Source organism: Chinchilla lanigera, unplaced genomic scaffold (genome assembly GCF_000276665.1).
Source record: "Chinchilla lanigera isolate Chin_1 unplaced genomic scaffold, ChiLan1.0 scaffold00019, whole genome shotgun sequence".
In the NCBI taxonomy this organism is placed as follows: Eukaryota; Metazoa; Chordata; class Mammalia; order Rodentia; family Chinchillidae; genus Chinchilla; species Chinchilla lanigera.
In genome coordinates this window covers 11,657,668-11,672,959 of record NW_004955420.1, presented here as the reverse complement: position 1 = coordinate 11,672,959, position 15,292 = coordinate 11,657,668, and the positions used below count along the sequence as shown (strand labels likewise).

General features: G+C 41.7%; 1 protein-coding gene and 2 long non-coding RNA genes across 10 annotated transcripts in view; 2 read left to right on the top strand and 1 right to left on the bottom strand.

Annotated features, from left to right (window-relative positions):
• The window catches only part of Atp11b (ATPase, class VI, type 11B), a gene marked incomplete at its 5' end in the record, with an annotated part of 92,898 nt that overhangs the window by 8,677 nt on the left and 68,929 nt on the right, over positions 1 to 15,292 (bottom strand). For 3 of the 8 annotated variants that reach the window (XM_013513431.1, XM_013513430.1, XM_013513433.1), the window contains 4 exon segments: positions 8,156 to 8,241; positions 11,157 to 11,322; positions 13,784 to 13,887; positions 14,337 to 14,402. In XM_013513431.1, the coding sequence (XP_013368885.1) occupies positions 8,156 to 8,241; positions 11,157 to 11,322; positions 13,784 to 13,887; positions 14,337 to 14,402 (422 nt within the window). 8 annotated transcript variants of the gene reach the window in all.
• LOC106148360 lies at positions 4 to 2,280 on the top strand. Its single transcript, XR_001233718.1, has 2 exons — positions 4 to 95; positions 867 to 2,280. It is a non-coding gene; the product is annotated as an uncharacterized LOC106148360 (long non-coding RNA).
• LOC102024682 lies at positions 3,230 to 4,302 on the top strand. Its single transcript, XR_001233716.1, has 2 exons — positions 3,230 to 3,316; positions 4,004 to 4,302. It is a non-coding gene; the product is annotated as an uncharacterized LOC102024682 (long non-coding RNA).

Below are 15,292 nucleotides of genomic sequence, written 5' to 3'. Positions count from 1 at the left end.
GGGGATTGAAGCAAAAGAAGTTAGTTACAGACAGATCTGGACTTCTAAAAGGTACAATAATGGCAACAAGCACTGGACAACCAAGAGGAATGTATGTAAGTGTGCATGTGTTCTAAATATGTATGTATGCATGACACTTTCATAGAATATAATCACGTAAAAATATTTTAAAAACCGAATGTCCTATTTACAAGTCTAGCAAAGGATGTTAGTCTTTTATCATGGTCAAACTGGTTTATGTCAACCATTCAAACTAATTCCAATTCTTCTTGGAGTTTTGCTTCGTGTGAAATGCTCCTGCAGTTACACTAAAGATGTCTGGCAGCTGAGAAGTGTGGAGTATAAACTAGTAACAATGGTAGCAAACACTTATGCAGTGTTTACTGTGAGCTACCTCTAAGCACGTTACACGTGTCTACTCCATAGTTATTTCTGAAAGAAGTACTGGTTGCTCTACATTGCTAAACAAGGATTAAGTGGCATCCATGTCTATAATCAGTTTATCTGGTTTTTAAAGGCAGCGTGGTGGAACATGGATTAAAATTTATTAAACTTGATAAATAGTACTATTAAAGTTCAATTAACTTCTCAAATATGCAAAATTTATACTGATTCATGCATAAATCGCCCAGCAAGACAACTTAACTCTATACTACTAACAATTTTCACTGTATTAAAACGAGGAAATAAAAATGGTCTGACCACAGGTCAATGAATCCCAACCCTGGTTTTGCTATTCAAGAGTTCTTCCACAGTTTCAAGGGTTGTCATTTAAAAAGACAAGACTAACTCATTTTCCTTTATATATGTAACATCTTGTGTAACAAATTTTTTGAATAAAGGAAGAACAAACTTCTCTTCCACAGAGGTTGGGAATCACCGATGTCACGTGGAGCATGGCGACAGAGGGCGGGAGTGGAGATGCTCACAATGGACGGCGATGGCATGGTGGGAGGGAAGTAATCTGGCTCTGAGGGCCAGCGACTGGTGAGCGCCCTTGAGATTCGTGCTCGGAGCAGTGCGAGACGAAGCACAGCTCCTGCGTGGCAGCTGCCAAGGTGCACCAGCGCCGTGGGACTGGCTAAGTGGTGAGACAGAATGAAACCTCGTGTTCTCTCCTTCAAGCACCCCTGCTTTAGGGTCATGTATGGCATTGCTTCTTAACTGATTTGTGAGATGTTTACAGGTGTCTCACTAAAAAAACAAAGCTCTATGGTCAGTTAAGTTCGGGAAGCACTAAGCTCAGCGAAGCTCTAAACACTTTTAAAGTAAAAGATGCTACTACATCAGGTTTGTGTCCAGTCTTTGAGGGAAGCCTGAGCTACCATAATTCCCCAAATTGTCTGTGTAGCCCTCTCCACCTCCGTGCACCAGGAAACACTGATCTGCACCAGAAGGAACATTACTATTCAGAAGAACAGCCTGGGAAATGCTGGGTTAGGTAACAGGACTTCATCAGCTTCCCAGCTTCGTCTTTGGGGCCCTGGGCTCCAGTTTCTCCCAATCTTCCATTCATCTGTGGCAGGAACCCGGACTCCGCGCTCCCACATGGCCAGACCTGCACACCCCTCCACCTGCTGCACGGGCCCTTTCTGAACCGGCTCCTGGCTGCCTTTCCTGCCCTACTTCGGCATCCTGTGCTGGTCCCACCCATGCCAGCGGGGTGCGGGTCAGCGCTGCCACCAATCAGGGCCCCCATGGGTGCTCCTAAATCAAGGTCCAGTTTAGGAAATTTCCTTATCCCTTTCAACTGTGAGTTATCACTTCCTCTCTGTGTTCTATTCACTGCTTCTTAGCATCACTTTTTAAGTGATACAAGTACTGAAATCCAACTTACGTATCCTGCTGAGCAGGGAGGGTCTGCGCCAGTGCCCTGCAAGTGCAAGCCCGCCCTCAAGGTAAGGAAAGAAGTGGGAGGAGACAGGTCAGAAGTATGTGACACCACCAGCTGTATTGGTGGAGCGCTTACTATGTACACGTGGGAGGATTCACATGGATCAGCTCATTTAAAATTTACACAACAGCCCTATGTTACAGGCACTATCATCACCCTCATTTTATACAAGGAAACAGAAGTCAAGAATTTGTTCAAGGTCACTCAAGCTGGAGCTTCAGTTTTAACCCCAGAGCCCCAAACTCTTTACCAAACTATCCTGCCTCTGATAGCACGGTCTGAGACAGACCACTCTGAAAAGACAAGGGGAAGCTCAAACCCGGTGTCACTGGTGGCACTAGCAGGAGAGCACGAAGAGCTAATGAAAGAGGATGGCGTCTGACGTGTATGTTGGAGGGTGGGTGGGTTTCAGTAACTGGAGATGGGGCTGAAGGAAGAGGATGTAACCGAGGGGCACCGGGCACTGTGTGGTGTGTGCTCACCTAAGCCTCGCCTAGGCCTAAGGGAGCAGCTGCCACACCTGTCCCCTTACACAAAAGCCACTCTGATCGCCGGCTCAGGGCTGATCTGTAAACCTGGCCCATGAAAGAAATGTTTCTGGCCTGTGAGAAGAGTTCAAAGCATTTTACAGCAATTTTACAGAACAACTTGCCAGAACTACTCAATCTCATCATGATTTAAAAAACTCAGTTACTTCATACTTTTAAAAATTTCATTTCCCTAATAGCTCATTTTTATTACATTCATAAGTACTGATCCACGACAGAGGAAATTGTGAACAAGGACACAAACTGTCCCCGCAGTACTTTTATCTGGGCAGGACTGAGCCAGACCAGAGACAGGTCTGGGCCGGGGGCTTCTCTGGTTCTTCCTGGTGGGTTGACGTGTGGTCTGCTGCTCAATCAGCTGATATCCCGGTCACCAGCACCGGGTGTGCAGAGGTCTGGACCTGACCGTAGGGAATTTTCTCGAAGGGGTGGGGAGGACACCATGAAATGACAAATATACTACAAAGAAATGACTCCTTCAGATTACCTTCTGACCTAAAGGAAACCTATTTTCCTTTTCTTTTCCTAAATAGGAAAAACAAAAACAAAACTACCCAGCTGCTCTGAAAACGCTGAACGCTGGCTAACCGTGTTTCTGGAAAGCTCTCTACGGAAAACGCTCCACTGTTCTCCAGCAAACCTCCAAGTGCTACTGCTCCCCCCACCGCCCCTCTATGACCTCAGTGCCCACGAGCCGGGAGCTCAGCCAGAGAACACGGAGCTGCCACTGCCAGGACAATGGGACGGGATGTTTAGTCTTGTTTCACGCAAAGAAGGGAGAGAATCACAGCGCTCTGGGAAAAGACTAGTTGTAAGCACTAGAAAAGAAAAAAAAGCAAACTAATTAGAGTGTGCTTACCTGGTGAAACCAAAAGTAAGTTTTAATTTACCAGAAATTTAGATTTATAGCTAAGCCTCACTCTCTACCACACTTGCTTCCCAGAAACCACCACATAATTCAGAGGTCGGAGGGCTGCCAAGCAAAACGTCCACGGAAGCTCACACGGCTATGTATGGCAATGAGAGCAGTCACCGTCTTCACAGAACTTGCCTTCTGAAATAAACCTAGGCTCCCTGTTTTTTTTTTGGTGGGGGCGTTTGAGACAAGGTCTCGCTATGTAGCTCAGGCTGGCCCTGAACTCTCTGTGTAGCCCAGGCTGGTCCTGCCTCAGCTTCCTGAGCGCCTGGAGTACAGGTGTGCACCAGCACGCTGGGCTGCGCTCGCTGCTCTTATTTCCATTCTTGTCCTATCAATGACGGCAAATACTCTGAAGTTCTTTCTGTTGCTTACTGAGTACCTTCCTTAAATCTTGTAAATGTTTGATAACTGTCTTACATTTTAACCTATGTGACTCCATCAAATAAAATTTTCTTAGGTTAAGATAAAAACTGTAAAACTGTTACCTGTATTAGTATGTTTTTCCCTTAAAATTGTTTTATGTACTAGATGATCAGTGTAAATGCCTTGTCTAGCCTTAACCAAAGCCTTAAACTCTAATTAAAAAAAAAAAAAAAGAAAGAAAACAGCTTTGGGTTTATGGAAGTGTTATTCTTTTCAAAGTGAAATACCATGCTGTCGTGCAGCTGTGGCTGAGAATGATGCAATTCCTACAGCAAGTCAGCGTCCACTTGGACTGCACTGCAGATGGCTGGAGCGCTGCTGGTGGCAGGGTCCACTAAGGACCCTTCCTCCCCCTCCCCTAAGTACAACAAATCATGGAGGGAGTGAAATGTGGAAACTCGGGAAGACAGGTACAAAGAGAAATACTTCCTCACTGACTTTTTGGGCTTGCTAGTGAGATTTCTACATGTGTTGCCTAAATTCAACTATGAAAATAAACATAAGCATTTATCAGGTGAGTTTGTTTCTACCATCTGGCTTATTCCTAGTTAAAGAGTAGGCTGGACTCCTTTTCGTTTAATGATGTGCTTATTCAGCTGGTTATATGATTATGACCAGGAATCTACAGTTCAGGTAAAGAGTAGTTTTAGTATCTGTGAAAAACTAACTCCCGCCCAATTTAATGGACAGGGTAAATGGTGTCTGGGTGGCTGGAAAGGTAGGAAATTCACTTGTCATTCCTACACAAAACTAACTGTTAATGGTAGGATGTTTTATTCTTCATAATTACTACCAGTCAAAATATTCCACATATCCTAGTGAGGTTTAGAAGTGATTACAGTTTATTCCTCAGAAGGGGAATAAACAAAGCCATTATCAATTCACATTGTTACTACAAAAATAAAACTATAAACATTTATTAAAAGAATTGAGTTTGTTAAATATCAATAAATGGAAACTCACTAAGTCCAAGCACTCATTTGAGTATTCAGCTCAAGAGGCAGATGCAGATAAGCAATTCAGTGTCTACCTACATTCAGATGTATAAAATGATACACAACTTCCAAGGGCAAATGATTTCAGAAACAACAGACTGTGTGAAAGGGAGTCCCTTCCTGCATGTAAGGTAACAGGTTGTGAGCATACCTTACTAAGTTAGAATATGAGGTGAAGAATGATTTATTACTATAATCTGAAAGGAAGATTAGTAAGATATTTAGGGATAGACAATATGAAAATGTGAGGACCAAAACAAAGGAAAAGAACTAAACCAGAACAGCGTCTGAGACACGGAACAGGCAACAGTGGGGTGGGGCTGGACAGGCCGGGCCAGTCTTCCGGCACGCTCCAGCAGGGGCGGCAGGCGAGTCCCCAGCAGGCCCGGCGCAGTACTACCTAGGGCACGCGTCAACTGTCCTGCCGGCTGCCGCCTCAGCTAGCAGGCGCCCACTGTCCTCCCCTCTGTGCTGGCTCTCAGCAGATTCATATGCTGAGCTGACTGAACCCTCATCCTCTTCCATCTAGAAGAACAGAAAAGCAACAAATCTTGCATTACAGAAAGATCTCTGCGCACGACCTAGGATTAGAATCAAAGCAGTAAGCTGGGTCCACAAACTGTGATGCACAAGTGAATGTTCACACAGCGGCTCGCGTACTGTGACAAGCAGGACCGACAGGAGCTTCTGAACAGGACACAACAAAGCACAGAAAGCCATGAGTTCCCAGTGCACAGAGCTCTTACTAAACATACAGCCAAAGTGAAACCAAGTTTCGTTAACTAAATTCAATTTCTTCATGGCCACTAAAATTTAGACGTTTTACTGAAGAACGTTCAATTTCTCACCTCTCATCCTTCTGCCTCAGTAGCAGCTAGCTGGAGTTCAGCAAAGTACAAGTGTCAGACACAAGAACAAGGGGCTTGGGTTAGTTGTTAACAAATTAATTTACCTTTAATTTGAGACATATTTTTAGTGAAGGTCAGTAACTTATAAGAATCTCGTTTTTTTTTTTAATATTTGGGCTACAGACCCAAGGAACTTTAATCTGAACATGTGCTACAGCCATCCTTATTTTTAATCTTTCTTTCAGTTATGAGAAAAGGTTCACACAATGAAAATAGATACTGCCTCATCTGTTTTTCCTATTTTAGGTCTGACCAAAACTAGCTCTATTTAAAAAAAAAAAAAACGAAACGGTAGAACTCCCTGGTTTCATGAGTACTCTAAGTTTATATGACATCTACCTATAATAAAAAGGAAAATATTCAAAATGAGCTTTCTCAGTCAAAAGCTTCTTAGAAAGTACCAACCTAATTAAAGACCTGAAAGCTCTTAAAGATATCTGAAATCTGTATAACCTCCCTTCTTGTCAAATTACTTAAGCTACCACGGATGCATCCACAGGTCGGCTGATCCCAATTTAGAAAATGAGATGCCCTCGAGGTTCACAGGATGCAGCCGCAGAGCTGTGTGTGACCCTCATCCTCCTTGTAGCTGTGAACAAACGGCCGCTCACTGCTCAGAAGAGCAGCTGTAATTTCTACTTGGCTTTTGGTTAGGTAAAGTATTTCTTCTTTTTGTTTTTCTTTGCTGTTGATTAAGTCAATAGACTGTGGGATGTATGTAAAACGATCATTTAAGTGAGGACACTGCAGGCCCAGAAAGGGGGACACACATGGGAGTATGTTTCTTAGGCCACTAGGGGTGGTGACAAGTGTGGCGTGGGCGTGGGGTCAGCCGCTGACTCTGGACCTATGTTGTACTACTGACTCGGGGAGGCCACAGGACAGGTATCTGGCCAGTAATACATCCTGCTCTTGCTGTGTTCTTCCACGGATGCGTGTTAAACCTCCTAATCTGCTATAGGATTAGAGAGCTTGGAATCACTTTGATTTGTCAACTCTTTTCCTCATTCTTTTCAGGTCTAGTATTGCTCAAAAAGAGTGGCTTGATTTAAGGTAACATAATGTGAAAATATGATTTCATAACAATATTATTCAGTATGCAAAATGTTATTCTCACCTGACAAAAGAACTGCCCAGAGTGTTCTTTTAAATAATGAGCACTCTTATTGCCTTAGAGTAAAATAAATGTTCAGTAATGTGAGAGAGAGCCGCTGTTTTCAGAGAATCACCCACGGATACAAATGGGATGTAGATACTTAACTCATCCAGACGGGAACGTGCATCTTCACTACGTGTCTTGATTTTAGCACTGGCTTTAACATGAAATTTAGTTTACTACTTAAACACCCATATGCATATTCAGCTATCATTATATACCTTTGTAATTCAAAAAAGAATTTTAAAAATCTTATCATCAAAAAACCCAGAGGTTTGGCAAAACTTTAAAATGGCTCAAAATTATAAATTCATGGTATTACATAAAAGGTTAAGCGGTGCCTTGTCAAAGCCATCCATTTGATTAAATGAATGTAGACAGAAACCTCACAAAATACAAAAGAATTTAAGAAGCTAAGCGCAGTGGTACACATCTGTAATCCCAGCACTTTGGAGGCTGAGGCAGGAGGACTGCTGTGAATGTGAGGCCAGCCTGGGCCACATGGTGAATTCAAGGCCAGCCTGGGCTACATAGTAAGATGCTGATAGCAAACGAACAAACAAATGAATTCCACAGTATACGTGAGTAAGGATGTGTAAGACACCAACAAGGTGAGAAATTAAAAAGTGCTAAACTAAAAAAAATTCATTATATTGCTTTTTCTCTTTAAAAATTAAATGGAATTAAACTTAATACACCATTGTGGTACATTATCAAATGTTCTAGGATTTAAGTTTTCATTTAAGACATCTCTAGACTGCTGGTTATTTTTTGTGGAAACTGAAGGCATTGCTATGTCTGTGGAGATAAAGGTACAAGACATGTAAAACATATTATTCAATTTATAGGTGCACTAAGCAGGAGCAGGGACACGAGGTGCTCGGCAGCCATCGCAGTGTACAAACACAAACACACACAAGTATCTGCAACACAGATCAGGCAAGACAAAACATGAGTAACTCTCACTTCCAAGTACAACTTCAAAGCGTAAATGTTATGAGGGTTTTCTGCAGCTTTCATTACTCAACATGCAGGAGCAGCCTTAAATATGAGTATGACAAGCAGAAGCACTGGAATTAGCTAGAAAAAAGTTGAGGAATAAAAATACGTAACAAGGTACAGATCTGTCCTGTTATGTTGAATTTTCAAAGAATTTTTTTTTAGGTTTTAACATACATATTAATAAAGGTCAAATCAGTCAGAGACAGAGCTGTGCTGACCAAAGCGCCCGCTCATTACGCGTGCCTCCGCCCATCTCAGTGTCATCGACCGCAAGCATGCAGAAGAGGAGCGAGGGCTACTCCTACTCTACCTAAGTCTGCTCAGCTGATCCCTTGCCCTGGACAAAGGCTGCAGTGCGATGAACTCGTCACTGAAAGCGACTGTGTTGGAGTACATCTATAAGTGGACAGAAAAGGGATGGGACACACAACAAGTCAGTGAGTGGCATTCATCACCTAGGAGACAGACGCAGGACAGGCTCTGTCATAGCCAGCACCTGTCCCCTCACGGGGAGGACAGATACACGGTACACACACACGACTGACATGTGCAGGGCACTGGCTTTTCCATCAAAAAATTCATTCATTCTTAAGACCACATTGTAATTCTGCAGAAAAACAGAGATCAGAATAAATGCTGACAGCTTTTCTTTTGACAGGGTTTTGCTTGCTACTTTCGGTAAACAACTGACAACTTTCTAACCGTTTCTCCATCACCGGAAACCACAAGTGATGGTAGAAATAACAATGAAATAACAATGATTACTGCCTGCAGGAAAGGATGAAGGTTACATATAGGATTTGAGTAATTGTACTGCTTCAATTTAAAAAGACAAAAGCAAGCAAACAAACCACCCCGCAAACAAATAAAAAGCCCCACCAAAACAACCAACTCAGCAGGCTAGATCTCTGAGTGAATGTGCAGATTTCCTTCTTGAATGAGGCCATCCACCTTTCCTTATGTCACTTGGAAATGACTTTAGTGAGCCAAAAAAATTACACACTTTCACATGCAAGTGAGCTGTCTGACTTACTGCACATTCTATTTTTAATTCCTTTCTAACTTCTGTTAAAAAAACAAAATACATATATGTGCTATCAAATTTTTCTTAAGGGCCTACCTTGAGGTACAAAGTATTTCCTAGGAAACCCTTTAAAGAGACTAGAGGGAGGGGCAGGGAGGGGACATAGGAAGAATTACGATGCACCATGGGCATGCACTGACTCCCCATGACGGATGGAACCATGTGCTGCTCACACGGACCAGGAAAAATTTAAAAAGAGACTCTAGAAAATGTAATAAGAACTAGTATTATCACTTTTTACATCAGTCAGACACCTTTATGAAAACTAAATTTGGAAATGCTCCACCTACTACAGAATTTGTAAGGATAATGTAAATCTGATTACTTTTGTAAAGGATTACATTTTTTTTTCTTTTTGGTACCAGAAATCGAACTCACGGCCTTGCGCTTGCCAGGCAGGTGCTAAAGGATTACATTTTTAAAGCGATGCCATTCACTTTGATCAAATATATTTATGTAGGTGAAGAGGGGAGAAAAACTGTTTCCCATCAAGGTTTAAAAAAGTATAATACATACTGTGTTAAAATTAGTATTCTTTTACTGTATTTCTTATTTATTTGTTTATTTTTGTTTTCTTGAGACAGAATCTTGCTATCTAATTCAAGGTGGGCTTGAACTCAACACATGGCCCAGGCTGGCCTTCAACTCACAGCAATCTTTCTGCTCAGCCTCCCGAGTGCTGGGATTACAGGTGTGCGCCACCATGGTTGGCCTCTTTGTAGTAAGATAAACAGACCTCTCTGATGTAGATTTAAAAAATATGTAACAGTCAGCCTATACTGATTCAAATATATACGAAGACAGATGCAATAAGATCGTCATTTTTTCCCCCTTTGGAGATCTGTATCAGAAAGCAACATCCTCACCTTCACACTTAGGATGACACTTTTCTTATCAAGGACCAACTATTACCCTGCTCTTACACAGGAGGAAACCTAAGTCTAGCAAAGTGACTTCGGTCAGGGACCTACACCTTACAAGTGAATCCTGGGTTAAACAGTATTTGCATTCAGATCTGTCAGGATTCATAGGCCTATGTTTTCTTAATGGTGCCAAAATGTTTACTGACCAGGATTAAATTACCAAAGCAAATAAACTGGGCATGGTGGTGCACACTTGTCATCTCAGCACTGGGGAGGCTGAGGCAGAGGACTGGCGTGACTTTGACTAGGCAGCAAGATGCTGCCTCAAAAGCAAAACAAAACAGAACACCAAAGTAAGTAAAAGGTAGAGGAATGATGCTGACTGACATGACCAACTAAAATCAGAACCAGTGTACTGCTTAGCAAGCCTAATACAAATTACTAAATACTTATGAACCAATCTTTCTGTCTGTAGGTAAGTATACAACTACATTTAAAAAAAAAAGCTGGGCACAGTGGTGTATGCCTGTAATTCCAACACATGGGAGGTTGAGAGGGGAGGATCACCACGTGAGTTCAAGGCTAGCCTGGGCTACAGAATGAATGCAAAGCCAGCCTGAACTGCATAGCGAAACCCTGTATCAAAAAAAAAAAAAAAAATCCTTGGCATCAAACAAACAATTAACCTAGGTAAGAACTACTTAATAAACTCAATGTTTACCAGAGTATAAAAGCTGATGATGAGAATGTATTCTTTAATGTCCATACCCACTACTATGGTACAGTTACAGGGCAAATACATATAGACTTCTAGCTCCTGTACTAATCGAATACACAAAAAAGGCATGGTCAAACGAATAGCTATAATTTCTTGAGCAACTACTCTGTGTTTAACATTCTTTCATTTAATACATCAAGAAGAAAAAAAAAAAAGAAAGACATCTGTCATAATTTTACCAACAAAGACACTGAGATTCAAAGTCACAATGCTGCCACGTGGCAGAGCTGGGATTTGAAATGAGATCTATCTGTCCCCCAAATCATATTCTTAGGCATTATGTAGTTTAATATTCATTAATTTAAATATGTAACATTAATTTAAATATATATTTTCAAAAAAATCTATTCTGTAAAAAATATTTCATGAATTTATTTCAGATTCTTTTGTTAAACCTGGAGTTTTATCAATAAATAAAATGTAATTTTTAAAATTAGAGAATTTATTGGTAGTTAAAATGTTTACATTGCAAAATACTTCATACAGGGATGGGTAATTTCCCATTTTCAGACATAAGCAAATTAAAATCAGTCAATGATCACTAAAACTCCTGATGAAAAGTAAGTACAAAGCGCTTAGCACTTACCTGTGCCTTTTCAGTACTTGTAGGATGGAGCTGTCGGTCAAATACCTTCTTCACAACATCAAGAAACAGACAAGTTACAACCATAAGGATGATGGCAAACCAAGCAGAACCACTTGATAGGAGCTGAATAAATACAAAGTACATATTCTGGGAGCTCAAAAATGGCCTGTGGAGAAAGACAGTGGGCTAGATAAAAGTGAAAACTAAAATGACTTAAGTCAAGACATCATGGAAAATTATTAATTTCAAAGCAGCAATTTTAAGAGTACTCCAGAAAAATGGTCTAAATTGAAATTAGCACAATCTCGTTGAATAGCTAGTAATGTAAGACACTGTTAAACATAAAACCCAATTTAACAATTATGAAACACGCCGGGGATATAGCTTAGTGGCACAAGCACCTGGCTGGCAAGCTCAAGGTCCTGGTCCTGAGTTCTACTCCCAGTGCCCGCCCCCGAAAAAAAGATAACAGGAAAGAGACAAGCAGCTGAGTAGACAGCCTTACATCAGTGCTAGGACACCAAAACCATGTGGGGACATTTACTGAAGAGACCAAGAAAGGAAATAGTATGTGACAGAGTATCTTTTACTGATTTAATTAATTGGTTAAAAAAACTGTAAAAGACTGATTACTCAAATCTTAGGCTGAAAGCATTATTCCGAGGCTCTTCTTTAAATTAAAAACCTCTTTAAAGTAAATGCACTAAAAGCAGCCTGGGCAGTCTCTGCATCTGCCAGCCAGCTGCGCAGACAGCCTGGGATGTCCCCTCACCGCACAGGTCCTGAGCCGAGCCCGCAGACAGGGTGGGTTGGCTGCCGCGGCTGGGAGCCGGACCGGAGCTGGGAAAGGGCTGAGGTTCCTATCGGTTGTTCCACCGCAGAGCTGCTCCTTTGGGGAGGTTTCCATCTCTAACCTTTCTTCCCATCTGATTCTTTCTGTTGGTCAGGTCCCAGGTGGGCTGAAGGCAACGTCTAAGGGGCTGGGGGTCAGGAGCGAGACCTCTGCCTGTCTCTTCACCTGTCCCACTCATTGTGCTCTCGAGGCCTGGGTGATGGCTCTGGCCCATTCGATGGCTGCTCTATGAACAGGAGTGGCTGGGAGGATCACAGGCTACACCTTAAGAGTCTGCCTGTGAGGTGTGGGTATAGGGGTGGATCAATACTTGCTAGGCTGGAAAATGCCCCACAAGAGGGTTTGAGAGGGGCTGCCCTGAGCTAGGGGTTGAGCTCAGTAGAGCACTTGCCCACATCCATGAGGCCCTGGGTTCAATCCCTGCACGCCCCACCTCCCACGAAGGCACTAGCTTTGTAGAATGAGATACGCCGGAGTTCCTGGGAGGCCCCGGGGCAGAGGTTCAGGGCTGAGCCTTGCTTGTGGAAAAACCTGCTCTGCCCAGGCACCTGGCCCTGTGGGCTGCCCCAGCCACAGATCCCAGTGAGCCCAGAGCCTGCAGTGGTGTTATTTAGGGGGTTTGGGATCTATCACTTCCCAAGACTATGGGGAAATACAGAAACAGAGAAAGGAGGTGGATTATAGATAACAGTGTGCAGGATCTTTTATGATCCCCCGTGGAAACTAATGATTAGCTAATACAAGTTTTTTGCCTGACAAATGGATCAAAGACATAGCAGGCAAATGTGATAGAAACTCCTCCAGAAAACAGACTTTAGTTGTCTAGCACTTACCAAAAAATCATGGCAAAAACATGAATCTTTTTTCCCCCCAGTTCTGGGGACTGAATCCAGAACTTTCACAATAAGCTACATCCCCAACCCAATTTTATTTCCTTGTCTGTTTTTTGAAAAAGGGTCTTGCTGTGCAGTTCAGGCTGGCCTCGGACTCACTGTGCAGCCCAGGCTGGCCTCAGAACTCATGGCGATCCTCCTGCTCAGTGCGCAGCTGCCCAGGCTGGGTGGAACTCGTCTTCACGCGTCAGCCTCCCACCTGTGCTGGGGTTGTAAGCACGCACCACCATGCCCAGCTGAGAAGTACGGACTTTACTCTACCAGAATAGATTAGTACCTCACTTTACTACTGAAGTGCACAACAGAGTTTGAGAAATGAACTCAACAATCAAAATCTGATGGTTATATAAGGGCTTATTTTAGTGCATATATGAGTAAGTGAGTTGAATGAATATGGTTATTCTAAAGAATACTGACTGTTATTACTTTTTTACCTTTGTGACCCTGAGGCTCAGTTTCCACATAGGAAAAATAAGAATAAGATTACTACAAACTGTCTAGAATGTTTAAAATGTTTACATAAAAGGTCCAGGTACTCAAGGTATGTTAAATTTATTTTTTTTCTTTCCTACACATTGGTAGGATAAATGGAAAAGAATGAATTTATTAGGACTGGATCTGAAAATGATTCTGAGCAGAATTTGCTCATACTATAATCTAACACAATAAATGTTTACTACAGTTAGATACAAGCCAGTGTGGTGATATGCCCCTGCAATCCCAACATTAGGGAGGCTGAAGCCCTGGAGGACTAGCATCCAAGTTTGAGACCAGGCTGGGCTCACAGTGAGCTCAAGGCTAGCCTGGACCACACAGCAACTCTGTCTCAAAAAATACAGAACAAAACATAACATAACATAAAATAAAATGTAGTTACTCACCAGAGAATTCCACTATAAAACAAAGAAAATATAAAATAAAATATAATAGATCCCCAGGTAACAAGATGGTTGATCCAAGTCCAAAAATGAGTTTCCAAAGCCATCTAAAAAAAGGAAAAAATTTAAAAAGCTTTAGAAATATAAAGCAACAAAGCTTTAACATTAATTATAAAGAATTTAATGAAAAGGCACTAGTAGGAAACTATAGTTTGACATTCATAGTATTTTTCTTCTATGAGGAAGCAGCACTGAAATTCCATGGGATGACTGTATTTCAGATCCATGGTTTAAAACAAATTGGGTTGTTGCTTTGTATTATACACAGAGAAGGATAATTTCAGTGATTTAAAAAAAACCAACTGACATTTTCTAAAATGATAAAGACCTTTCTGAGAAAAATTTAAATGAATTATTAAAATAATAATCTGAAAGTATTCACTGCTGAAAAAGGAAAAGGGAAAATACTTATCTATGGCTAAAGACATGAAGGAAATTAACTATGAAATATACACACACAAAGTACATCCACATATTTGTAATTTTAATACCATACCTTTACTGTAACTGTAATAACCATGACTGTGAAGACCAAAGTACCAAATGTCCAGTTTCCAAACATCTGAACAGAAACAACAGACTATTACATTATGTGGCAACATGTCAAATCAGATGCAGGGCAAAGTTATTTCATTTCTACTGAAAATCTTTTTTTTTCCTTTTTTTTGGTACTTGGAATTGAACCTAGGAGCTCACATGTGCTAGGTAAGTGCTCTACTAAACAGCCACACGCCTGGCCCTGAAAATCATTTTAATTATTCAACCCAGTTACATATGGAATCTGTGACAATATTAATAAAGGTGAAAGAGTATGAGAAGCATTACTGTGCGCATTATTCTTATGTATGACATTCCTTTGGATAATATCTTCACACCTGAAATCCAAAGACAGCTTCACAGCTGCGTGGCACAGAGGGTTTTTAAGTTAGAACGCTACAGTCATTATGGAGTGCTTTCTCTCCTGTCACACTATAAAATGGTAACAGAACTACTATGCAACTGCAATTATTTTTTGAAAAATTTCCAACCGGAAGTTAGAGTGGATCACTTGGCACAGTATTATTAGACAACATATACAGAACCGGAAAAAAGAAACTGAAACTTATTGGTTCTCTGAACAGATAAAACTTTATATTCTTTAAAATGCAATTTTTTTTTGGTTCCGGGAATCGAACTCACGACCCTGCACTTGCCAGGCAGGTGCTTGTGCCACTGAGCTATATCCTTAGCCCAAAAATGCAAATCTTAGGTCTATGTCTCCAAACGTATTTTGTAAGGCACTAAGTTGCCAATTACAGAGGGAAAGAAAGGTAATAAGCACTTCTGGTCCCCTACAGTACACTGGTCACTCCTGCCCCCTCTCTCAAGCTAAGCCAGGCAGGAGATGCCCCGTGCTGCCCAAGTCTCCAACATGAGCAGGGCAGTCAGGACACTGTGAAACTGCGCACTGCT